Source organism: Strongylocentrotus purpuratus, unplaced genomic scaffold (assembly GCF_000002235.5).
Source record: "Strongylocentrotus purpuratus isolate Spur 01 unplaced genomic scaffold, Spur_5.0 spur5_contig_817, whole genome shotgun sequence".
Classification (NCBI taxonomy): domain Eukaryota; kingdom Metazoa; phylum Echinodermata; class Echinoidea; order Camarodonta; family Strongylocentrotidae; genus Strongylocentrotus; species Strongylocentrotus purpuratus.
Window position 1 is genome coordinate 337,501 of NW_022145521.1, and position 27,096 is coordinate 364,596.

At 36.5% G+C, this 27,096-nt stretch overlaps 2 protein-coding genes across 8 annotated transcripts in view; one reads left to right on the forward strand and one right to left on the reverse strand.

Moving 5' to 3' along the window:
- Positions 1-13,002, reverse strand: part of LOC115918471 (dual specificity protein phosphatase CDC14AB-like) — a 66,821-nt gene extending 53,819 nt beyond the window's left edge. For 4 of the 7 annotated variants that reach the window (XM_030980111.1, XM_030980106.1, XM_030980093.1 and 1 more), the window contains exons 1-5: positions 12,436-13,002; positions 11,530-11,620; positions 9,222-9,297; positions 2,954-3,046; positions 1,617-1,696 (exon numbers count right to left, since the gene is read on the reverse strand). In XM_030980111.1, the coding sequence (XP_030835971.1) occupies positions 1,617-1,696; positions 2,954-3,046; positions 9,222-9,297; positions 11,530-11,620; positions 12,436-12,484 (389 nt within the window). In that variant the 5' untranslated portion in view covers positions 12,485-13,002. The remainder of the gene's footprint in view (positions 1-1,616; positions 1,697-2,953; positions 3,047-9,221; positions 9,298-11,529; positions 11,621-12,435) is intronic. The other 3 variants (XM_030980117.1, XM_030980129.1, XM_030980124.1) reach the window with 1 other exon arrangement.
- Positions 13,003-16,446: 3,444 nt separating this feature from the next.
- LOC574859 (uncharacterized protein C3orf26 homolog) lies at positions 16,447-20,219 on the forward strand. The gene is made up of 5 exons (XM_775261.5): positions 16,447-16,543; positions 17,191-17,339; positions 17,784-17,913; positions 18,346-18,584; positions 19,385-20,219. Exons 1-5 carry the CDS (start codon positions 16,468-16,470, stop codon positions 19,643-19,645), a joined length of 855 nt encoding a protein of 284 aa, XP_780354.3. The 5' UTR covers positions 16,447-16,467; the 3' UTR covers positions 19,646-20,219.
- Positions 20,220-27,096: the final 6,877 nt, after the last annotated feature.

Here is a 27,096-nt window from a genome sequence, read left to right on the forward strand (position 1 = left end):
CTCAATAGCAAGATTAGATGCATAATAAATTGATTAATCCGCCACACTAATCAATATGGAGAGAAGGCAATCTTCGCATCCCTAAAAATAACCGGGAGATATCCACCGTCTGAATGGAGTAATCTTAGTTGAAAGTACTTTTTAATTAATACATCATCCAAGTTCATGAAGAAAGAACTATATCGTATCTGTAATTCATTTTGCACAAACGACACATGTTAACCAAGCATGTTATTTTGTTGTGTGTTCACAAAACTTTGTCTGATATTATTATAATTGGAAAACTGGAGGTTTGTTCAGACATGGAGCGGTAAATGGTTGCAAAAAAGCATCCATGTTCTTTTAACGTGTAAATGAACAGCAACAAATGACGTGTGCGTACACTGTGCACAGAGCACTGTGTCATAAGACAAAGAAATATTAAGCATATATTACACTTCATTTTTTTTAAAAAGCAGAGATTTTGCAACGTCATATCTGAACGAACGAGCATTTACATGTACTGTACATGTAAAGGTGAATAACAGAATTTCAGACGTTCTTATTTTATGAAAATACAGGCCAGAGAATATAGTTTTTAGAGAAAATATTTAATCGTGAACTACATGTACATGTACTTACTGTACATGAATGGGAACAGATCATCATATGCAGTTTACAGAATACAGAATGATAACTGCATCTACTGAACACAAGTTGAAAAACATCTTTCTAGTTTACCTTTCCTCTCTAACTTTCTCTGGTTTTTATGTCTGTCTCTCAAGATTTATCATTCTCTAATCTTCCTTTTCACCGAAAAAGTACAGTAATTTTCCTAATGCCACCCGCCTCTCTAACCTTCCAAACTTTGATAGTACTCAGTCGGACCACCATAGGAAAGTCCATTGACCATGGCTGGCTCATGTTTACTAGGAATCCCAACTGTTACAAACATTAGATTGCCTACTACATGCTAGAGGATCATCTATATCAATCAACCACCTGAATGTCAACAAGCTGTACAGTGAATCTCCCCCCCCCCCATCGCCCCTTCCCTGCTCTCTACATGTATCTTGCTCGAGCATCCTTGCAAAATTGCCTAAATGCTACCTACATGTACAGTATAAAGAGTTCTACTTCTTAATCTCTCCTCTATCTGCTGACCCACTAATCTGACATATTGTATGCGTGTAAACAAAAAATACCAGTCATCATGATACAAGCAAAAATACTTTTACTACTATGTTTTATTGTAGCCCATTCAGGCCGTCCGCTCCTCTCATTCCACTTTGATGTTGTCAACCTATCTCGCAGGACGCCTACCAATTCAACACTTCCTTCGACATAAAAATGCTACGACCATCACAATCATCAGCATATAAAATTGCTAGAAGTGTATGGAGGGGGAGGGGGGATATTCTCCCCTCCCCTTACATGTATGCATGACCTCGAACATCCATCTGAATTGTACATATTGCTAATGGTTCCCCTCCCAACCATCTCTTTTTCTTACCCCCCCCCCCCTCCCCTTCTCTCTCTCTCTCATTGTCTTTCTCTACTCGGACCCCCCCCCCCCCCACTCCAAACCATCAAATGTTCATCCCTCCCCCTCCCAATGAATAATCACATACACTCACCTGAATGGTAAATATGGAGGATTGGTGCCTGCCACGAGCGGCCTGTACGCCTCCTCAGGAATCCTCCTCAAGTAGATTACCTGTAATGAGCAACGTTAATCACTTTTATTTGTGGATAATTCAATACAAGTGTCTGGCATCACACACATTCATCAATCTAATTAGCAGGTGTGTGTTTGTGTGTGTGCAAGGGTATTGGGGCCATTTGGGGGCTTGGTATTTGGCAGTCGCTTATTTACAATCTGGGAGCCGAGAATAGTTTAACTTAAGCACCGTAGCAATTTGAGCTTGTAAGGTACAAGCCCATATTACAGCTCATGCATAATATTTGCACAACTATTACAGTTTTTTAATCAGTGTTCAATTTTCATGTTTCCTTGTAAAGTGGTATTAAAGTATATCTTCATTCTACACAGGTGCTACATGACCTTCAAGAGTGGGAGCATAAACACAAAGAGCTGTTCTTTATTAGATTAAAGTCGTCCATGTGTGTTGTGTGACAGTATTTTTAATGTCATTTGACAGATCTCATAATGCATTTCTAAGGCCTCACCATGTATTCACAGACAAGGTGTGAATAAGCTAATTGCACATGTATACTACTGAAGAGTGTAAGCAAGGGCAACACCATCACCAGGGGAAACATGATATTACATTATCATAAATTGTGGCATTGAACATTTGTCAATGCCTTGATGAATATATGAACTGCTTAATGCATTAAGTGATGTGCTAAATCTTGAAAATTAAATTAATCTATTTGGGATTCTGGAATTGTTATTGACTTTTCACTCACACATGTACATGTACATGTAGTGACATATCCTGTACGTAAATATTTCATACAAAAATAAAGTAAGAGAGAGGGGAAAAGTGAAGGTGGGGAGAGGGAGGGGAGGGAGAGGGAGGGGAGGGAGAGGGAGAGGGAGGGAGAGGGAGGGAGGGGGAGGGAGGGAGGGGGAGAGGAGAGGGAGAGGGAGAGGGAGAGGGAGAGGGAGAGGGAGAGGGAGAGGGAGAGGGAGAGGGAGGGGAGGGAGGGGAGGGAGAGGGAGGGGAGGGGAGGGAGAGGGAGGGGAGGGAGAGGGAGGGGAGGGAGGGGAGGGAGAGGGGGAGAGGGAGAGAGGGAGAGAGAGGAAGAGAGGGAGAGAGAGAAAGAGGGTGAGAGGGAGAGAGGGTGATCGAGGGAGAGAGGGGAAGAAAGGGAGGGGAAGAAGGAAACATAACGCTTGACTGCTTCTTTTAAAAGAACATTACGACAGCCAGAAATAACTCTTTAATACAACATGCCATCAATGTCCTTCTTGCCCTCTGGAAAACATTTAAAAGGATTTACTTACAGCATAGCATCCTATTAAACAGGCTGCATTGGTTCTCTTTTTACTGTCAAATGAAGTGTAGTGAACAATCTTCTTGCGGCTGAGTGATGTTGACTGAAATTAGAAGAAAAAAAAACACATAAAAATATTGATTAATGCGCTTTCGGAAATAATCAAGAGTTGCATTGATTTGCATGAAATTTCTATTAGCAGAATTGATTACAAGGCAACATTCATGTAAATGTCAATATCTACGTGTAGTACATGTATTTGGGCATGCAGTACAGTTAATGAACAATTAAAATAAAATCAATTAAAAATTTTAAATGAACAAATAGAATAAAATCAATATAAATGTACGCCAAGACAAAATCAAATATATGTTAGTACAAAGACTTCATATTCAGATGATGTACAGTGTACTTTAAAACATAACTTTGTACAAGAATCAAGAAGTAATTAACAAACAAAAAGCCAACTGACTTCAATAAGGTACATGTACATTGTACATGTAATTCCGTCCAAGAGTTCAATAGCTCCTAAAATCTTAGAGAATATGAAAACTAGACTGAACAGACTTTAAATTTAAGAAAAATAAGAATGGATACATGTAGTTGACATGGTCATGTGTGTGTGTTTGTGTGTGTGTGTGGAAGGGTGGAACTCTGCTTTTTCAAAAACAATCTCACTGTAGCTTGCCATTAAATGAAAAAAAAACAAGTGAAACTGAGCATATATCGCAAACTGGCATGCATTGCCTGTGTTGTAAGCCTATATGGTAACTGTACCAATTTAATTATAACCAAGCAATATCAAAGCTCGCCATCAGAGCATCAATTCCATAGATCTGACCTGTTGGTTCGTGGGGTAAAAGAAAGTTGCATGGTAACAACGACGGTTACTACAGCCCTGCAGCTACAGCATGTTATGCTATGAACAACCGATGACCATGTCCAGGCAGACCTTTTCAATTTCCTCTATATTAAATCAAACTAACTCGTGATGGAGAACTGAAGCAGAAACAGCCCACATGCAGGAGCTGATCATTTAACAAAATTCATCGACTGCAAGCATACTCTAATAACTAAACTATAAATAGTGTCTCAATCTTACAACTTTATCTTTTAATGGATATTATCTACAGTACTGTATGTACAGGTACATGTAGGGTATACTAAGAAATTTAATTGAAAATTCAGGTGAAATTGTGCATGTAGAAATTGTTTTGTAGTACTAGTACTTCTTTCAAAAGTCTTATACATGTACTGTACTTGCATTTCATGAAAAAAAATTACATGCGCAGAAGTACATTTACACTTCTTTAGTACACTTCTTTGTTTTACCTTTTAAAAAAACATTGGTTAATTCAGATTTGGGGGAATCAATTCAAATCTCTTTATACATGTAGAACTGTTCATGTTCGTGTACAGTATACTATACTACAGTATACTCAGGGTTCTTGTTAATAGCCGGCAACCGGCTATTTTTTCGGGCTGTAACGGCAATCGTAGCCGGCTGTAAGCCTCTCCAAAAAAAAATAATAATAATACAAAAATCACATCATATTCGGTCAAGTCGCTATCTCAAATTTCTGTTATCACAAGCTTCACGAAGACACGCTTTCATAGCGCGGGGTTGTGAAAACGGTCGTAAAGAAATGAGATGAAACGTCTCCGAAACGATCGTAAAATAAAACCCTATTAAAATATGGACTTGCGGCGCGGCGCACGCGGGGGCAGAGCTATCTAGTATATGCCCAGTGCGCCAGAGCCAAGCGCAGGCCGGCAAGCTAGCTTACGCAAGAAAAGCGCGCGTTGTGAGCCGAGCTGAGCTAGCTGAGTGAATTTATCTCCGAGATCGCACGCCAGTCGAATTAAAATGGAATCGAAACGGCAGACATCGATGTCTTCCTTCCTTACTATTAAGAGTAAGAAGCAACGTACAGGTAAGTTTTTTATTTGAAATGTAAATAATAATGTAGGCTAAATTATAAATAATACCGGTAGTAATAATGAGTGTGAAACTGTGATTGATTTGGCGATGCACGATTCGATTCAGAATACGATCGCTGCACAACCGGTGCGGCACGCTATACACATACACTGTCACAGAGACTAGACCGTAGACATACGTTCGTTAACAAGCTCAAGCCAGTGAACTCCGCTCGCAATAATTTAAAGAGGCCAGCTCCAGAGCTCGCTCTGCGTCCAAATGATCACCCGCATTGGCATTGCTATTTATTTTAATTTTTTTAATTTTTTATCGCAAACGATTTTCTTCACTGACAAGGTCCTTTAAACGTCAGTTAACCGTTTTTGCCCAGGACTACCTTGTATCATTATCATGTAATTCAAAATTGTAGATTCATCACAAATATGATTGATTTATCAGAAACAATAATGGAGCATTTTCATTTCATATTGTATATCATATGAAAAGTAAGTTATTCAGCCAAAATATTCATGATCTTTATCATTAAACTATGGCTCATACAGTGTGGTCATATCTTCAAAAATAAGGCTAAGATAGCACCAGAGAGCATCTAAAACCCTAAAGCTGGACCCCGGCCGCAAGGGACTTCGCGCTTCGCGCACATGGTGATGTGCGCTACGCGCACAGAGATTTTTCTTTTGCAATTTTAGTAGCCTCCTGTAAATCATAAATCGCCTGCTATCAGAAAAATTAACAAGAACCCTGATACTACGTGCAGAAATAAACCTTTCCTTTCAGTTTCGGGATACATTGCAAGTATTTGCGACTAAAAATATCTTCTTCCACATACCAGTATTATACAATGTACATGTACAGGTATGAATTTCATTATCACTGTTAAAGGTACTATGTCCCTTTTGCAGCCAACCTCAAATGCTGTAGAACTTTGCAGGAATTATGAATATGTCATGTATGTCCTATCTGTGAAATTTAAACATTAGCAGTGTCCTCAAATTCAAATTATGCAAGGAAACCCGTTTACTTGCTAGACTTCACTGTCAGACACTATTGAGTGACTGACTGGCTTTTTTTCTTCTTTGGTAATAACATACATAAAAAGAGTTGTAAAGGGTACATGAGCATTTGTCTACATCAATAACCCACTTCTTGTGATGGCCAAGATTAAACTGATTGAATCTTTGCGCAGCATAAAACGTATGACCATTCGGTACAATTGTCTGAAAATCAAGACTATTACTTTTGGGCTCTATAGCCCTAAAGTCGATTTGACAACTAATAGTAGTTATTTTCCCACTTGAAGACATTTTCAAGCCCCACCTTTTTTAGGGAAGTTCTAAATTAATTATCTTTCAAATGCAGTTGGAATTTAACTTTTTCATTTTTTTGGCCTGGAAAAGGGACATAGTACCTTTAAGGCTATGCACAACAGTGTAATGAGGTACCCGAGTACACTCCCAGGCTCAAAAGCGAATACTCCAATATTCGGACGCCATGTATTTTTATAATTTTTTGAATTTTTTTGATTTTTTTTGAATTTTTTTGATTTTTAAATTTTTAAAAATTTTTTTAAATTTTTTTATTTTTTTTGCCACTACCATACCACTCGGCAGTTTCCCAGGTCCCTCGCTGAAAACGCATGCAATTTTACTTTGAGCTGCAGTTGAAGGCTCCGATTTAATAAGAATAATAACAGTAAACAATGCTGTTTTAAAAGAGATGGCAGAATAATCCATTTTCCTCCAAGTCCAAACAGAAATCGGGACCTTTGGTCCCAGTTTCTGAAAGGTGAGTTTGACAGTACTTGAGTTGGGAAACAATTTTACCGATGGTACCATGCCAGCGGCTGCCGCTCTCCCAGGCACGGGTAAGCGTGGGCCTAGACATTTTTTTTATTTATTTATTTTATATTTTTTTAAATTTTTTTTTGCGGCCGAATATTCGGATACGAGAAATCGTACCCGAGTAGTTGTCAACCGTGCGGGTACTCGAGCATTCGACTACCCGTTGCAGCCTTAATCACTGTACAAGTGTACACACTGTACTTTTTTCAGCATGTACATTTAAGTACATTGTAGACTCTGGACTGGGACAATGCTTTGCCAAGTGTCACCTTTGACTGTGTACATGTACCTGTACATGTAATGTTCATGTATTTGCATCTTTCAAAAAGGATGTCAAATAACATTTTATCAAACAAGAGCAAGATAATCAATCAAGGAGGTAAGGGTCGGCCAGTCGGCTTAATATTTTATCAGCTACAAAGTACATGAATAAATGTTCAAGATATTGGACGTGGTTCAATTACTTGTAATTTGTAAGGCATCCCTAGATTGACCATGCATTCTCTAATTACACAGATTTATAGGCTTTCTGAATGGCTAATCATCAATTCACTGGGACTTCATAGTCATTTGCAGGCAATAGTATGCTGGCATTTCACAAAATATATACTGTCTAAAGAGGGTAATCCCCTAACATCATTATTCTCAGTGGGAACATTCCAGTCCTAGATACATGCACATCAAGCTTTCCCTGTTTACACAGATCTATAATTCTGAATAGCTAATCATCATTCCACTGGGACTTCATGGTAATTTGCAGACACTGGTGTAATGGCCTACACAAAAAAATATACTGTCTAAAGAGGGTAATCCCCTTACATTATTCTCAGTGGGAACACGCCAATCCCCAGATACATCAAGCTTTCCCTGTTTACACAGATCTATAATTCTGAATAGCTAATCATCATTCCACTGGGACTTGCAGACACTAATGGTATTGGATGAATGACAAGAGTAAAATCATCTGAAAGGCTTGATCATACCAGGCATCCTTTTTGATGATTGCCATGTATTTATTTTCCTAATTTGTACATGTAATCAATTGTACAAATTGTACATACATGTACAGTACTTAAAGGTACTATGTCCCTTTTCCAGGCCAAAAAAATGAAAAAGTTAAATTCCAACTGCATTTGAAAGATAATACTAATTTAGAACTTCCCTATAAAAGGTGGGGCTTGAAAATGTCTTCAAGTGGGAAAATAACGACTATTAGTTGTCAAATCGACTTTAGGGCTATAGAGCCCAAAAGTAATAGTCTTGATTTTCAGACAACTGTACTGAATGGTCATACTTTTTATGCTGCGCAAAGATTCAATCAGTTTAATCTTGGCCATCACAAGAAGTGGGTTATTGATGTAGACAAATGCTCATGTACCCTTTACAACTCTTTTCATGTATGTTATTACCAAAGAAGAAAAAAGCCAGTCCGAGTCACTCAATAGTGTCTGACAGTGAAGTCTAGCAAGTAAATGGGTTTCCTTGCATAATTTGAATATGAGGACACTGCTAACGTTTAAATTTCACAGATAGGACATACATGACATATTCATAATTCCTGCAAAGTTCTACAGCGTTTGAGGTTGGCTGCAAAAGGGACATACATGTAGTACCTTTAAGGAACAAATAATGCCTTTGAAGCTCCAGCACCACCTTTGGTGGCAGAGGCATCAAAACTTGTGCACAACTTCACAAGAACTATTCCAATACATAAAACTACTCTACACTGAACTGTATGCATGACATTTATCATCAGGGGTAGAACATACATGTACAAATCACCAATTCTACATCAAAATCTCTGCAGCAACCACACATTAAAAAAACGCACAGGGCATGGAATTAATGACAGGTTTGAACTGAAGTTCAAGAGTTCGGCATCTCATGCGCAATTGCACATCATGACTTTTCCACTTTTTTTTTTTTGCAGTATGTTCGTGTCTGCCAGCATGATTGATGTGCATGTTATCTTTAATATACATGTACATTGTCAGAGAAAGAAATGTACACCATGATGAACAACCAAAGCATGTGTAGTACACTTGATATCCACAGCTTCCCCGTCAAATTTTCATCGAGCTATTAAATAGTCAAGGTGAAAAAGAATGAATTCCTATTTCCTTTTAATTCCTGTTATTTGTCAATGAATGAAAACTTAAAAAAAAAAAACTTCACTGTTTCCCAGGCCCAAAATGGCAAGAAGAGGAAGAGCTGAATAAGAACATCCAACAAAAGATGCCATCACTACACATACTGTACGTACATGTTGTAACATAATCATGGACAGATCACATCATGACGAATTGAAACTGAGAAATTGACCAATATATTGAAGCAATATACTGAACATTAGTGGACAATTATCTCCTTGAGCTGCAAGATAATTTATCATACAGTGAAAGGCATGCCATAACAGCAAAGAGGAGTATTCAACCAGCCTTCTGTGATCAATTTTGATAATCTTTCAGACTTAAGAATTGTGATGCAAATCTCACCTTTAATTTCTTGTTGAGCTTACAGCAGTATCTGTACAGGAGAGCTAGGTTTAATGGTCCAAAGTCTGCGTAGAAGCTGCAAAGAAACAGGAATCAAAATATCATGTTTATCACCATGTTCTGAACACTTAAATAATCAATTATGGTTGATTGGTTATCAAAGACAAATCTGGCTTATCATCATTCAGTGATGTTGAATATTCAATCATATCTTACATGTAATCTTTCATCATAATTGCGCCACAAAAGGGGAAAAAGGAGATGATGACAACGACTTGCAAATCCAAGCATTTGCATACATGTATAAGAAAGGAATGAAATAAAATAATGCGATTAAAAAGAGAATCTTGATTATGAATACTGACAAGAGATTTCATAATTGTGGAGTGTGTGAAACATAAAAACTTTCTTGCTTGTGAATTTTTCTTCAATGTTCCAATGTTCGTTGAAAATTTATTCAAATTTCAACTGTCTCAAATATTATCTTAAAAAAAAGAGAAAAATTATAAAACCATGCATGCAACTTCCTGTTGTGTATAAAGTGAATGCATGCCATACTCGATTTATAGAAAATTAGTGGTGGACTGGAGGACTCAAACTTTTACACACCAGTGTATCAAGTGTCAGGATTTAATCTACTGTAACTAGGTTGATGTTTTTGCTGTGTTAGTACAATGCAAGGTGTACTGTGCATAGAACAGCTTAGTAAATAGTCAGCAGGAAAGCAAGCAAATACAGAAACCTATGTTTGTTTTAACAGTGCATTCAGTGACCTAATAACAAGGTTCTTTACAAACAAGTTAGTCAAATAGAAGCTTTGGGTTGCAAATGTATGTAGAACATCTACATGTAAATGTATGTGTGTCATTGAGTACATGTATGTCTTTTAACTTTTACAAATTTATCTTGATAAAGGAGATCTCTGTGTATATACTACATGTATACCGGTATGTATCTGAGAAGTGAAGGAACATCGAACACGAAACATTGAATTATTCAATGTGAACTAATCAGAGAGCAAAAGGAATTTAACAAACAAGAAGACATTTAAATAATATACATGTCATGTCCGATACTGGGTGATGAAAGTCGTCACTAGATGACGAACACAGCAAAAGAATGTGAAGTAAAACAGCTTGCAGATACACATGTAAATGTGGGACCAAGAAATATTGTAAATGTGATAAAGTACTGTAAATTCAAAAGAAATTTTAAAAAAAGCTAGAAAGGGAGAACTGGGGTGCAAGTCTGGTAAAAGAATAGAATGAGATTAATTGAGAGAGTGAAGGAAGGAATAGAAAAACAAAGAAGGAGGAAAAGGAGAAGTTGAAAAGAAGGAGAAAGATGAAAAAAGGGAGAAAGAAGAAAAAAAAGGGAGAAAGAAGAAAAAGGAGGACGAGGAGCAAATAAATAAAAACAAGTTAGGAGAGGAAGAAATACAGAAATAGAGAAAGAGGAAAATTTGAGTAAAGAGAGAACATGAGAGAAGAGAAAGGAGAGAAGAGAAAAGAAAGAGGGGAGATATACAGAGAGAGGGATAGAGGAGTAGGCGAGGGAGACTGAACGAGAGGAAGAAATGGGGGCTGCGTTGAAAGAAAGGGAGAAAGACCTTGCATTTACCCTAGAGAGGTGGCCGTAAATGAGCCACTTCCTGGCTAGAGTACACTGGGGTTGGGGTATCCTGTTCAAATTTATGAGGGCTGAAGATCTGGCACTTTTTTTTTTCCTTCTACATCTCCATCCCTTGTTCACAATGTGTACACAATACATAACTGTGTTGCAAGCGCATTGACTGGATTGCACTTTTTAATCACTGAATTAACTTTAGCAGGTGGAAGTGTTCATAAACTATACACACATATTGTACATGAAGGAAGTTAGGAACAATTTTTGTTTTCCACTAAATGAAGAAAGAGGGAGATTTGTTTTTACAAACATTAATATTTCTCTTTTCTAATGATGTACATGTAGGCCAACCTTAGTTGTAACTTTGGATAGATAGGCCTACATGTACATGGATTGGCCTAAAATATCTTCTGATTTTCTCTTCACTTACTGCATTTGACACTTGTTTGTGTAAAACTACGGTCACAAAGGTTTGTACGAACGATGTGTTCTTACAAATCTCTGTTTTTCCATTGTCTTTCCGAATTTCCATTGTCTGAAAATTGTTTGTATGGCGTTCGTAATGGCATTTGTGACCGAGGCTTTAATAGTTTGAAGCATGCATTTCTCTATTTTTGCTACAATTTTACATTGTAAATCCCCCATGAAACTACATTTGACATGAAACAATCGTTCAGCTTACTTTTCATATTGAAATTCATCATCAATACAGAAATAGTGTGTGTTTGTTGTGCTTCTTGGTTTGTTCCTTAGTGTTGCAAAGTAAAGGCGATCTGAAAAGAAAAATTGAGAACATACATGTAGTTAAAAATCATTCTTATCCATACAAGCTAACACAGGTACATGTACATCATGACATGTAGTATTGTACTGTAAATGTACATTCAAGTTCATGTACATGTAGTTTAGCGTTGAAAAGAGACATAGGTCTACTGTTCTACTGTAGATCTAGAGTCTACGGTAACTAAAGCTTTTCGACATGCACTCATCAGACTCAGAGTAAAACGCAAGAATGAAATCAATCAATATAAACGGAAACTAAAAGGAAACTAAACTTTGTAGAATCTACTTCACAACGTACACAGAATGATGGTGCTCAGAAACGTTGGTAGACTACTGTAAACGCTGTTATTTTTGCATGATTAATTTTTACGCGCTGAGCAACCCAGAAAAATATTCGCTGGTTCTTAAATTCGCGTTGCACACAATCCAGCCCGTTCAAAGCACGCATATATTTTTTCGAGCGTTCTAAAGTTTGCGCTTGCCGATCTTAGACCCCTAGACTAGTGCAAAATTCGTGAAAATTTCTATTTTTAGTTTTACAGTAAATTGTCTCTGGATGATAAAATGTTAAATTCTCTTTTTTAAAAGTTTTATTCAAAATCTATGAACATCTCACATCTGTTTTACAGTCTACTCAATTATTTCTCAATTATAATTCTTCAGCATTCATTCTTAATTAGATTCAAACCATGTACATGATGCATGCAAATTGCAAAACAAACAACACACTCTTGAATTTAAAGGGCCAACGGCAGGATCAGCAAAGAGCAAGTCAACTGTTGCACACTTCTCATTCAAATCTCACCTTGAATAATTTCTGATGCACTCATTAATTCGTTATCATCTGCCATCATGATACCAGTTTCCAATTTCTGTGTTATTCCTTTTTCTTTTATTTACACGCCACCAGATGGGAAATCGTTAGGTGTTTCTGCTTGAATTTCAGTCTTGATGTTGATGTTGCAAGTTGGTTGCTCGAAATTTTTAGTCGGTTGCACGCAAAGTTCACACACTCAGTTTACACACACAGAACACAGTGCAAGCAATCGGCCCCGTTCGTCCAGTCACAACACCAATTCATTCATATGATGCGGATATGACTGCGGTAGATCTTGGCTCGTTTCCCGTGCAATTCTGGCGACGAACAAGGTTCAAAAGGGTCCCGATTTGAGATAGCAAGGTCTTTATTGCTCTTGTGACACCTGAAATTTTCGGTAGCTAAGATGTTAAGCCACCTAGATCCTTGGCAATGAGTTCCGAAGTGGTCCACAAGTTATGTTTCCTTCATTTTAGTTGCGATTATGTGTTTTGATACGTACTGCTACCTGTTCCACTGATCAGCCATGTTTGAAGATTGAGGGTAATATGTGACGTCACACTCACATGTAGGCGATTTAGCCAATGGGAAACTTGGATACCAAACTTGTATAGTGATATGCTAATTAGAGAGCTCGACAACATAACAAACCACACTGAATTGAATGGCATTATGACATATATACTGCAGTAATATAACACTTAACATCATTGCATGCTTAATTTCACCAAAATTATTCGATTGTTGAGAAAAAGATTAATTTTCAATTCTTCTGTATTATACTAGGCAACAAATATTTATTAAAATTAGTCGGCATAATTAAACCACGTAAACTAAAGCAATGCCAAAAATCAGAAACGCCCTAGGCCTATATAGATAACAATTAAGAAATTTGCCCCAGGGAAATTTGGGTGAAGCCGAGTTATAAATTCAGATTTAAAAATTGGACGGTAGAAAATGAAGTCTGCATTTCACTCTATAACAGGGGGCTTCTTATAATTAGGTTTCGTAAATAGTAAAATCAAATACTAGTAGATAGATAGATATAATCAATAATTTATTACACTATGGATCACACCTCCCTGAATAGACTTGAAAGTTCCCGTAATACTTTTGTGAAACATTTCTGCATGACAGAAATAGGATCTGAAGTTGATCAAGCATAGTAATCTCCATGTATCAGGAACAGTGGCTGGCATATAAGACCCAATGGCTATTATAGTCGCACTGTAGAGGAAACTGATGAAAAAGTTTGGAGAGTATATTCTCCAAAAAAGTTGATTGATACACTAGGTGAAAATTAAAGAAGAAGAAGAATGATAATAATAACAACAACAGCAGCATTAAGAATATCAACAATAATCATCTTTAACAATTCGGTAAGATGGACAACAGAACGGTGAAGGACTCTAATGAAAATCTTAAAGTTTAAACAAACCTAACGTCAGTAATGTAGACAAGCTAGAAAATGTTTACAGGGATATAAGAAGATATATTAACAAAAAGTTTATCGTTTTTAAGAAAACAAAAATAGACAGTTCTTAATCATTGATTGTTCCACTGCTACTGGCTGACATGATCATTATATGCTTAATGGGGACCCCACTGGAAATAAGCTCTCGAGCTTTCATGGGTTATCCTGTTCAAGCTGACTTAATTTTGATCTGTTATTATTGTTTATTGTTTTGGTTGGACGCTTGGCGAATATCAATCAATCAATCAATCAAATGTTTATAATAAGCGAGAGATGGCGTGAGTTCAATGCACCGAACTTTATACAAGGCTAAGTAATGTGAGTTCAACGCAGCATTTGACTGACTATAATGTATTAAACAAAACTGCCGTTAAACCACTTTTAAGGCAAAGAGATTTGATCCTCCGTAGGCATCTCTCTTACGAACTTAGTGCTCTGCCTGCCTATTATGACCTACTCGATATGAGGTGGCTCTTTTTTAAATTTAATTTTTTAGACAAGCGAAATGTAGACACTATACTACCAAATATAACAAATTTTAAGAAAAAAATCCCGAAAAACAAGATTTGTTTTATTCTGCTTCTTATTTTGGTGTGCTTTTTTGAAGACTGCCACGCCATTTGCTCATAGGGGTCGTTCACCTTAATCTAAAGTTGTTTTCAATAGAAGCAGAAAACAATTAGAGAAGCAGAATAGTCAACAGTGACAGTTTAAGCGAAACATTAGGGAGTTTTGGATTATCGAAGTTTTAATCAAGACATAAAATGGAAACCCAGTGTTGTATCTTGCGCGGTTAACGTCCTCTCGAATTGTGTTGTCCTTGTTCTGGAATTAAAATCTCTTAAACTTCAATTTACTCTCGAGAAAATATTTATCAACATGCCCCCTGGATATAAAATAACTGAACATACGTTTCTTCACAACTCCTGTGTGAAAAAATACAATTATTGCTTCATCAGTAACTCAGAAAATTGATATTTATGAAATTGTCTGTACATGACAAAGCAAATGGGAAAGAGATGACTTCAAAATACATGACGGTATTGCCCATTTTTGTTTGATTGAATATAACTCCATAAAACTTCATAACTTTCTTATTTTGGACCGATCTGTTCGCTCTCACTTTCTGCTTTTATGTTTAAAAACACTAAATGTGGTAAACTTACCCCTTAGGAAACATTTTTTTTGTGATCAACTTAATTACGTAAACGCGACAACAAGGTTTTGGAATCACCAACCCAAATGACATCATCATTGGACCTAGAATCTAGAAAGAATCCAAATAACTAATGAAAATTCACGAAGACATGAAATATCCTTTGAGGGATATATCTAAGATTTCAGGAGCTCTAGCATATCAATTATTTGTAAAAATCAAGGTTTTTGTGATTCATTTAGTTGTTCACTTGATTGACTGATTGATTGTAGGACTTCTGCACTTGATACAAATAGATTTCAATACTGACGTGTAAAAATATGCGTCATTAAACAAGAGCTGGCGCTATACCAAATATTAGGTTGACAGAAAACCGAAAAATTGTACGCATTCGATTCACTGTAATGTTTAAAACAAGAGATGGCGCTATACCACTTGGAGGACACATCATGCATGATCAAACGTTGACTTGTTAGCTGCGAAATCATATGCCAGTTTGTAATTATCTACTAAATGATACAGAACAAGAAAACCAAATAAGAATGGAGATACTATGCAAGAAAACAAATTAAAAAAAACAACTGCAGCAACGTTAAGCAGAAATATACATTTTCAATGTATTCAAACTTTAAAGGTAATTATAATTAAGTTTTGGTATATGAATTTGGTTCAGATGAACATATTGGAAGCATAAGCGATTTTTTACAATATTCAGTGATCGTTGTCCCGGTTAAAAGTCTAACGTGATGAAATTGTAAATAATAAACTAACATGTTGTATAGCTCCCTAGAATAAAGTTCTGAAAAAAGTCCTGAAAGCCTGTACACAACTTTTTTCAAGCTACACATTCATTATACAAGTGCATGCTCACTTTGGGGTGCTCCTCATTTTCACAGTTTAATTGACTTCACTCAATGCTCATGCATTTTTAAAATGAAATGTCTATTTTGGGGGATGCAGTTCACATTCATTTCATTTAGGAAGTGGCATGCTGAATCGCGACTACCAACTTTGAAGTTCGGTCATAGCCTTATTAAGTATCTCTATGAGTTCGGTCGATCATATTTTGGGTTATGCGCGTTGCCAGTTTAAAAAATTCAACTCTTAAAAAAAGTGTGTTTGTAAGGTATTTATTTCTGATTTTGCTTTTTATTTATTAAAAATAAGTACAATTAACTTTTTTAATAATAATGGATATATTTTTCATTGAATATAATAAAAAGTTAAATTAAATAAATGCCTCTTAGAATTCATTTTTATTTCACAAACATTTAATTATTACTAAAACTAAAATTGGCAACATCTAAAGTCAACCTGAAAATAATCGACAAAGCTCAACATGTATAGCGTAGTCTTATTTTAACTTCAATATTTATTTTATGTTAGCAGCATGGCAGACGATCTTGGCGACGAATGGTGGTTGGATGGTGACACAACTGGAGGACAGGGCGATATAGAACCAGATGGTACGTTTGCACGTCATAATGACGTATTCACAGTGTTCATATCAATGCATATTTATCTAATTTCTGTGATTGTAAGCACATTTACTCTCAGACATTGGGCTGCGTGAATTTAGTGCAGTCCCACATCGTTTAGAAATATGTTGGTTGAACATAAAATTGGGTGTAATGTAAGCGACCAATGCAATGATAGGTCTATATGATATTCGGTATTAGGTTTAACTATGTTATCATTTGAAACAATAATCGGGTCTTAATCTTTTGGTGTTATCATGAAATAGGAAACTACTATTTGCTCTGCACAGTAGCGTTCATTGCGTCACACGCAATTGGTCATGGTCTTTAGTCTTCCCCCCCCCCCCATTCCAGTCTCCTCACTCGACACACAACTCTGTCACAACGGTGTGCATGCTGACGAACAAGTGGTTCCCAAAACCACGATATGATCAATCTTTTTATAGATTCAGCAAAATTCAATTGTTAAAAAGATATGATTCTGTTTAAATAATTTAGATTAGAAGGAGAAGAATTCCTACAACTTACAATATTCTTCACCGGGATGGCATGGCAGGTGGCAAATGTTTTTTAAAGTAATAACTAAAGCTCAAATATTCTGATTTCGTACTATATGATTAATTTCTCGATCACAGTCCCTCCTGGAGTCAAACATGGACAGAAAAAAGCCTCAACTTTGAGGAAGGAAAACGAGCAAATAAAGAAGAAGAGGAAGCAACCCCCTACCTCAGAAGAACAAGAGAACAAAGAACAAGCAAAGAAAGCAAAGAAGAAGAAAAAGAAGGTGCGTTCATGAAAAAAGACATAGCAGTAACACTCAGATAGTTGGCTTAGGACAAACATTCAAATATTTTGATACAAGTAGATACCACTGATTGGAACAAGATACTCTGAGTCACTCTTGAGTAATATTTATCGGAATGAAGTGGATAGAAATTAAAACATATATTTAATATTCAAATATTATGCAAGAAATACATTTTCACAGAAAATAAACAGGATGAAATGACTATAAAGTGATAATTCTCAGAAAAAACTGTAGAGGTTCAAGAAAATTGAATAAATGCCATATAGAATTTTTAAACACATATTTTAAGGACTTGCCAGAATTTTTGCGAAGTTCATTTGTGAGAAAAATTGAATGTTGTTGATTTTTGTCAGTTCAATTGTTAATTTTCCCATGACTTGGAACTATTTAAATAGTTTACTTATATCTTAATTCCAACAGAAAAATTTGACCACTCATTTAGCATCAGTAGGTGACCAGCCAGGAACCAAAGATGACCTGCAAGTATCCATGGCAACATACTACCATGATGACTTATCAACTGTTGAGATGGAAGAACTTATTCTTGATGGTATGTATATCTGGAAGAATGAAAGGAAACTCTGCTTCTTTAAATTCTTTAGATAAATCAATACAAAGAAGACGTATTATAAGAATAGGTTAAACATTACATAGTAATTGATAGTTGTCTTTTTCGTTCAACTGAATATTTCCACTTTGTTTGATTTTAGTTACATACCAGGTTGTCTATTCTAGTCTCTTTCGGTTGCCCCCAAAACTTTCAATAGCTAATAATTACAAGCCTTGCATACATTTGTAAAGTTCACGATTACATACTAAAGCTTACAGAAGAAATTCTGCAGATGATATGAGTTTCCCGAAAGGAAAATTCTGAAAAAAAGTCTTTAAGAACAGAGGAGAAATTTGATGAGAGAAGCTTGGCAGACATGATGAGACATCCCATATCTATAGCATCATTTTGTTTCCCTACTTTCCCATTCAGATGACTGCTTCTTAGCGCCCAATTATGACAAGGATCCAATATCAGGCTACCTCTCAAGGAATATACCCACATGGACGGACATGGTTGATGAACACAAGAAGAAGGAGAAGACCTCAAACCATTCTAGCATCGTTCTACTTCTCACATCTAGCGCAAAGAGGGCAGTAGACCTGAATAGAGATACGCAGGCGTTCAAGGGAACTTGTGTAACGGCGAAGCTATTTGCTAAGCACTTACGGGTAAGTGGATATTTTGCATCATTTAGTTTCGAGGGCGGGCTTAAGGTATAGCCAAAAAGGCTGCTTTTTTGGCATACGAAAGATGCCCATCTCTTCTGGAAGATGCCCTATATCATTTAATGGATGCTCTCTCTATTTTTGACACCCTATTTTTCAATAAGATCACCCAATTTTGGGGTCCGGGCTGAAAGCCTGCTGGTAGGGGATGGAATGGTACTGGAAAACCAGAAACACATGCACGCTTAAAAAGGTTAATGTTGCAAGTGGTGTGGACCTATGAAAGTCATATTTTACAGAATAATCAAAGATAGGAAGAAGTACTTTCTAAACTCTATGCTTTATAGCAAATGGATGTTTTTTAGGTAGATATACGCCCTCGTGTAATTATAAATGAAGAAAAAAAAAATGTATTTAATACCTGGAGTATTTTTTTTATTACATGCTAGTTTGAAATAGCACTCCTTACATTTTCAAAACCAAGATATTGAACCTGTGCTCTAGGGTTGACAGTGATCTCAGTTTGCCTAGTCCCTTGCTTAAGATTTGAATTAAGCCCATATTTCTTCTTGATGTTTGTGACAGTTGCCAATTTTCAGGCTTCTGTTTGATTTTAAACCTTTGATACATTTCTGTTTCAAGCTTTTTCAGGCTTCATGCTTTACAGAAAGTACAGGGCTCCAATATGTAAGGGTCTCTTTTCAGGCGAATTATGTGAAACCAAATAATATCCCTTGCCATGAAATAACCTAAACACTAATCAATCAGTCAATCAATGTATCCAATTACTCTCACAATTTCAGATCAGCGAGCAAGAGAAATACCTGAGCAGTCACAGAGTCCAGTTTGCGGTAGCGACGCCCCACAGAGTCTCAAGCCTTCTCGAATCTGGATCATTTACCGTGGACGATATGAAGTATGTTGTACTGGATTGGAACTGGCGCGATGCTAAGCTCAGGAGGTTTGTGGATATCCCCGAACTGAAGAAAGACCTCTTTGGTTTGTTGAGGAAACATTTAGTACCGGCAGCCAACAAGGGACAACTCAGCTTTGGACTGTTTTAAGGACCCTGCGTGGTGCTTGAACTACTTCGCTGGCTCCAGGTCTGTGTTTCATTCCTTTGCGTTCATTCATGAATGTTACTACTGAGTTGGAGACATTCAGGATGTTCTGGAGATTGATCAGCTTGGATGAAGGAGAAGGTCTCACGAGGGTCACAATGTGCTGCAAAAGTTTTGTGTCCATCCTCAAAAACATTGAATGAAACCTCTCTATATAAATTGGCTATATTTATAAGCTGCAACTGGTACAAATTCTTCAAGGCCTGGGCCCCTCTTACAAAGAGTTACGATTAATCAAAATCAATCGCAAGTACTCTATCGCAAGTTTGCAGTCTTATATTTTTTTATATACATAGTTGCGATTGATATCACTTGCAAGTAAGTTGCGATTGATATCAACTCTCTGTAAGAGCCCTAAATTGCAGAAAGTATACAAAGTAATGCACTCTGAGGACTCACTGATGGAATGAGCCTATGGATGCCATTTTTAATAATCATATATTTTTCAGTCACTATATGCCCCAAAATGGCCAGTTCTACTTTGCAGGAGACCATTCATTAAATTTGTTGCTGTCTATTATGTAGAAAGGTATATCAGCCCGGAGTCATTTGTTCACAGAGTTTGGCCAATTTGGTTTCACTTGGTCACAACATGGCTTATTGCAATGACGAATATGTTTTCGTTCACATTCTGCACCATTAATATTCTTCTTCTTGTTTTCCTCATCAGGAAATCGCATTCGATTTGCACATAGTGCTTGTTATTCCTAGTTAGGTGCTTTCCTCATGTCCATTTCCGTTCAAATTTCACAGGCATAGTCTCTAGCATCTCATCAAAGTCACCTATTTTTTTCGATTTTCGAAATCACTCATGGATAACCATCCAGGCGCCATTTTGTCAGTTTCTGGTCCATTTTTAGGCCTTTTTTTCTTCTTTCCTATCTCCACTATCCTAGATCCTACAACTTCTAACAAATTCCTTTAGATAGTCTAAGAGATGTTCTTTCATCTGCGACGTATAACCTGACCTTCAAAATGCCATCTTCGGACTCAAAAATCAAATCCAAAACCGATTCCGTCAAAAATCTCTCAAATTCTTGAAAAATTGACCCCTATAAATCTAAAACTGCCATAACTTTCTCATATAAATTCCATTTTGTTTTTAAATTACATCGTATCCTTATCTTACAATTGCGCATAGCCATGCCTTATTTCACGCTCCAATAACTATGCAAAACATAAATAGCGCCCTCTAAAGTTCTGGGACTTGGCTTTTTTTCTGTGGCCGTATCACTATTGTGTCTTGGCAATCCCGAACCCTTTTTTGGATTTAGATACCCGAAGATATCCCCTTTTCAGCCATATACAAAATTATATACCCTAACACTGACCAAATTTGAGAAAATTGCCCTCCAAATTCGCCATTTTCAAGAAAATTCCGAAATAACTTCAACTTGCTCTAAAATTGCGATCATTATACCCACAACAATGAAACTTAGCAGACACATGTATCAATATACGTAACAACTGTCCGCCAAGTTTAGTAAATTTCAATGACGTCAGCGCAAAGTTATCGCCCAAAATGATGAATTTACTATACATTACGTAATAGCACGTTTAATGCGTGCAGTACATTGCGCACAGATGACAATGGTGTCAAACTGACCGCAATGAAGTGCCCTTTCGGATGATACCAAGTATTATATATGTTCACACACAAAATTGTGAGTTAATTCCATTTTAGACACCATATTATACTGTTGATAATTATGTTAGTATAGACGACCGTTAGTGCCTAATCGGCCGTCATTGCACGCATATCGTTGTGCCACGATTGCAGGTCTAGTATGCTCTTGTTTTTGTGCTTGCCCAACAAAGCAGTATTGCCATATTGTGCCCAAACTCTCCTTATCAATGGCTCATTATCAGCTTGGTGTCTAGCGCCATCTTGTGCCCATTACTTTTAGAGATTCCCAAGTAATTTTGTATTGATAGCAGTATGTTACTGTGAATGAACTATGAAAATAATTGAATTGAAAAAAAAAAACATCTACCTGTTTTGTAAAAAGAAAACTACTAGGAGTCGCATAAAGAGGAATAAGGATCAATCTTTAAAGAGGGGGGGGGGGGGGGGAATCTTTGGTTTCCTCTTCTTGGCAATGTTTCTCCAAAGGTCAGGATTACTCTAACTTTGTCATATGAGTCTGAAGTGAAATATTTGGGGTTCATTCACACCTGCCAAGTTTCATTTTGATATTTCAGTGATAATGAGAATGTTTCTGTCTTGACCATATTACTCACGTACCCTTAGACATATGTCATAAGAAGAGAAGTAATTTCCATGGAAATCCATGATTTTGTCAACATCTTCATTTTTTTGCTTCCCTTCACTAACACTTGCTTTTTCGAAAGTTAGAAGTACATGGAAAAAGATGTGTTTCAATGGAAAAGATTTGCATACTGTGATACCTCAAATAAAGTGAAAAGATTTTCAAAAAAATGTAAAAATGAATAAATGAAAATATATATTTTTAATTTCGCAGTGAATCAATGGCTTTAATGTTTTGAAGCACGCAACTGTAGGTGTCAATTGGTTAATGAACTTGGGTAATATTCCTCTATCAAGTTAACACTTATATGCCTTATTTTGGCAGAGGTGCCATGGTCGAGTCACTCGAGTGGTTAAGTCGCCAGACTGTCGATCACAAGGTCTGTGGTTTTAAGACCCGCCGTGGCACTAATGTCCTTTATTAAGACATTGATCTACATTTGCCACACTCAACCCAGGTGATGTAAATGGTTACCTGGCAGGAATTAATTCTTTGAAATGCTAGAGCGCCATAATGGCAGCACAGCTAAAGCCGAGGTAATGATCTCCAATGTTGGAAGCGCTTAGTGATTGTAATAAGCACTATACAAAAACTGAGTATTATCATTATTATTATTATTATCAATCATGCAATTCAGAGTTGAAACCATTGAATAGTGCTGTTTTTAATAATAAAATGCTTAGTTATTTATCAATGTTATAAATAATAAAAAAGAAACATCTTAATTCCTGTGTAAATCTTTTATTTGTTTCGTAATAATGGTATTTGTTTCACTATTTCCCCCAATCCTAATCCCTATCACTTACTAGGCAAATCTTTATATAAAATGCCCATTTAACCCATACGGTGTTGGTCACAACTCTTTAATCATTTTTTTTAAAAACAAGACAAACTTTTCTTAAAAACTATCTCATCTCATAATTTGTTTGAAACTTCCCAATAGTTTTTTGTTTAAATAATGTTTTTCTACAAGCATTTAGATATACAAAATTTCTAATTACGATAATTTCTCTCAAGTATATTGGTAGCACAAACTTTGCAAGAAAATACTTAAACAAAGATTAAATTGAAATATAATATATGCAAGTGTTTCGTTCACAACAAGCCTCGATAAAAGTCAGTTCATGATAATTTTCCTGCTTTCATTCCTAGCTTTGACAAAAAGAACTAAAGAAAGAACAAACAAAACAAAACAAAACACAAACGAACAAACAAATAAAATGGGTATCAAAGGTAATGTTTAGGCCCTAATCTTGAGTTCTGGTTATGACAGAAGAATTCTCAAGAATCAAATGAAACTTGCACGGAATGTTCTCAACTACAATTATGGTAGAACATACAATAACTCCGAATGATTCACTTGCTAAACATGGCCCCGTTGCATAAAACTTAGTATTGATGGTAACTTTGCCATCAATAGTAAGTACCATGGAAACCTTGATTTTGATTGGCTGTTGAGCCCTGTTTCCATGGTAGTTACCATCAATGGTATGTTTTATGAAACGGGACCCAGCAGGTCTGTCATGTATATGTGTGGTGCTTTCCGGTACATGCGGTTTCTAGCAAGTATTTTTGGTTTATGAGGACCCCAGTCATACGATCGAAACCAACCATCTGTGCCCTGTTACATTGTAAAGTGATTATATGTTTATAAACAGAATATTGATGTACTTCAATGAAGTTTAATAAATACAATACATACATACATGAAACTTGTTATCAATAACAAGTTGCAATAACTGTTAAAAGCTACTGAAGTCGAGGCATTTGATTGGCAAAGAGCATATTTGTCAAAGAAATTTGTCATTTTTTTAATTGATATATTTTTTTAATGAAAAAGGGCCCAGAGCGACGATAGATCGCTGAAAAATCAAATCGCCACGAATAGAAAATAATCGGTCGGTACGGGATGTGACTGGAGTATCAAACCTCTGTCACACCGCCAACCCGATTCCGAACCGACCGATTCTGTTGTCCACTTTTTTTCTTCTTCCATTCATTTCGGTTTATTGAGTCAAAATTCCATGTTAAAACAGTCGTGAGACTGATACAAACAAAGATTACAAAGTTCAAAGAAATAAAGAGAAATTACAAATACATCAACATGGAAACAATCACAAATTAGTTCAAGGAATATATTAACGACAATAATAATGGAAATTTCAATATATTGCACAGCATACGTAAAATAAATCGAATTTACATACACGGATGAGTGGGGGAAAAGAAGATAAAAAAGAGAGAATGGACAAAGCATTTCATTTCCTTTTCTCGTAACATTTAGAATTTGAGCATTTACATTTTAAACACAAAATTGGTATGTAAAACGTGATGGTGATAATATCGGATATACATGTTTTAACAATAAACAAATCTACTAGCAAATTTAATAATAATAATAATAATATTTTAAAGTCCACTCCAAATTTTATTAAAACGAAAATGGAAATTCTTTTTGCCCAATTGATCGTGGGCCCGGCAGCCAAACAAGGTAGCAGCAACTCCCGTCTTTTAACGTCTTTATGAAGAATATGAAGAGAGTTGGAAATTAAGAAATGAAATGGGCACCTGCAGAAGATCTAAAGAAATAAGCGTGTGTAAATACTGTATACACAAATTTGTAAAAGCTAACAAAATTAAACGCAGTGTCTCATTCTGGCATTATTGTACTATATATATATATATGCTACGAATTAAAAAGTTGAAATGGGTGCATAAACCATGTAAACGGAATAAAGTTGTTTCATTAATATATGTAGGAACATGAGTATTAACAAATATATATGTTTAAGGAATTTAAGCCACGTGTATATTCAGGGCACACCACCAGTTGTAGATCTCGATCGTGCGACCGGGTTATTTGTTTATATTTTGCTGATCATAACATCCCACGTGTCAACGTAATAAACAATTAAAACCAACCTTGAGCTACTTTCTCTCGAAATGAAATTCAATCATCGAAACAAAACATTGGCTTTAAAAAGATGCTGCTGATTACTGGTGAAGCAAAAACGATGTCAAGTACGTGTCAAATTTCATTGTGAATGGCCGAGTCAATAGTTTTAGGTAATTAAATAATGGTGTATTGCAAGGTTCTGTGGTCATCAAATCCTAATTGACTTAAACTGACATTGAAAAGTATTGAAAACAGATTTGGGTATGCAAAGGGGTGAACAAACACGTGATATCAACATTTCGTCTATTTCTATAGTCATGTTCCAAAAATGAGATCATTTCAATTGCAGCCCTTTTAATGTAACTTCACGAGGATTGTTACTATGGGAATCCTAGACATGGGAAATAAAAACATTGTGAAAGCTCATATTTTGTTCATCTCCACCATAAATCACCTTTCTCGTTAAAGCCTATCTGTACTAGTTTGACCAGGAGGGATTAGACTTACCTGCGTGGTCATTAGCTCTCAATTAACATAAGAAAACGGGGACCATGGGACCAATAGTTACCGATTAGGCATTGTTTGCTATAACGGGGGCGCAAGTAGCTATAAGTAGTGCAGTGGGGCTTTAAATAACACCCTGTGCCAGCCAAATTGTTTGTTATTTGCTCATCGGCCTTGACCTAGACTTTTATTCCACACACATTGGTTGAAATTGCAATAAAATAACAATTCAAGAACTTATTAAGGTCTAATTACTGTAACAAAAAGCACGAAAAAGGAAACACAGGATTTGATAACAATGACGTCGATATTGAATAGGATATCTATTTATCTCCCATGCGATTGACTGCTTCGATGGCTCAGAGTATGGAAGAGCGACAGTGACCTTGAATAGTACAATGGATACAAGTTATTCTATTCTTTCTCTGATAACAATCTTCCCGTCGATCATCCCCTTGATCCCTGCACTTGAAATGAATCTTTTGATCCGGCCGTCTAGGTTACGTGACTCCTTCCATGCAATACGAAAAGGATATTTGTATTGGCATTTCTTCAATGAACTGGATCGGACAAGTTTTAATTGACTAATTAACACGATTGAAAGAAACTACCTAGCAACAAGAAACGGATAATAAACACGCTCTTTTGTCAGCTATGCATGCCTAAAATTCCGGGGGTTGGTTTGGTTTCAGTACATCAGAATGATATGCAGGCCCTAATAATTCGTCCTTGTTTTCACGAAGTGACGGTAGTGAGGCAAATCGTTACGCAAAGTGAATGCAATTTTTGCCAATTTTTGCAATGTGACTTGCCATTTCCTCATTGACGTTACATCTATCGATAGGCCATTGTCCGTCCAAAATTGCAAGTTACTAAACAATTTCAAGAAACAATGTAAACAGTTCTCTAACATGCTTTAACAATTATTATTTAAAAAAAACACGAAAAAACAAGACAATCTGGCTACTGGGGGGGGGGGGGGGGGGGAGGAGGGGGTCCCGCCGTACATCCAACGTGCGCTGCATGAATAGTTAATTTAAATGTAAAAAGTTTTTACAAATTGACGTGTATTTATGTTTTAATTCATGTGTGAAGGGCTCGGTTGGGAATCAATTTCTTTGAACTGAATCGGACTACCCTCCATAAATAATAAATAATAATAAGGCCAATATTGAATATCTCGGGGAAGTAAATCCAACTGAAATTGTCGGTCCGTCTAGTAACTCCTCTTGTGGCTACATAAGAAGGCCCAAGAGACTGTCGGCCTAGTGGACTGTAGTCATGATGAAAGGACCGACATTGGCTCGTTGTCTCATCGACTTGCTTTGTTACAGAAAGTGGTATGAACCATGCTTCATAAATACAACGGAATGGCTGCTACCGTTTGGAAAATTCTGGCACCTGTATCAAAGTTACTCTTTCTTTTACACTTCAAGTACACGGTCACTTCATGTTTTCATGATAGACTGAGAAACAAGAGGGAGAAACACAACAGATATGCACCCTTTAAAAGTAGGGTAATACACAACATTATTGTCGATGGTTGTTTGAATTTGTGATGAACCACCCTATCAATGTTTCGTGATATATTTCAGTTTCAAATCGACCTCACAAACAAAATAAAAGATTGAACACCAGTAGCTCTAGTTTCATATCTAAGTGAAAAAATTAATCTCGGCCATCAGAGTGCCCCACGCCTGAGGGCAGACAAAGAACTGTTATGG

Excerpts from the sequence above, each read along its gene's own strand:
- LOC574859 (XM_775261.5), top strand. The coding sequence starts at position 16,468 with ATGGCAGACGATCTTGGCGACGAATGGTGGTTGGATGGTGACACAACT. Across the intron at positions 17,340-17,783 it reads CAAAGAAGAAGAAAAAGAAG|AAAAATTTGACCACTCATTT; the intron begins GTGCGTTCATGA and ends TAATTCCAACAG. Across the intron at positions 17,914-18,345 it reads GGAAGAACTTATTCTTGATG|ATGACTGCTTCTTAGCGCCC; the intron begins GTATGTATATCT and ends TTTCCCATTCAG.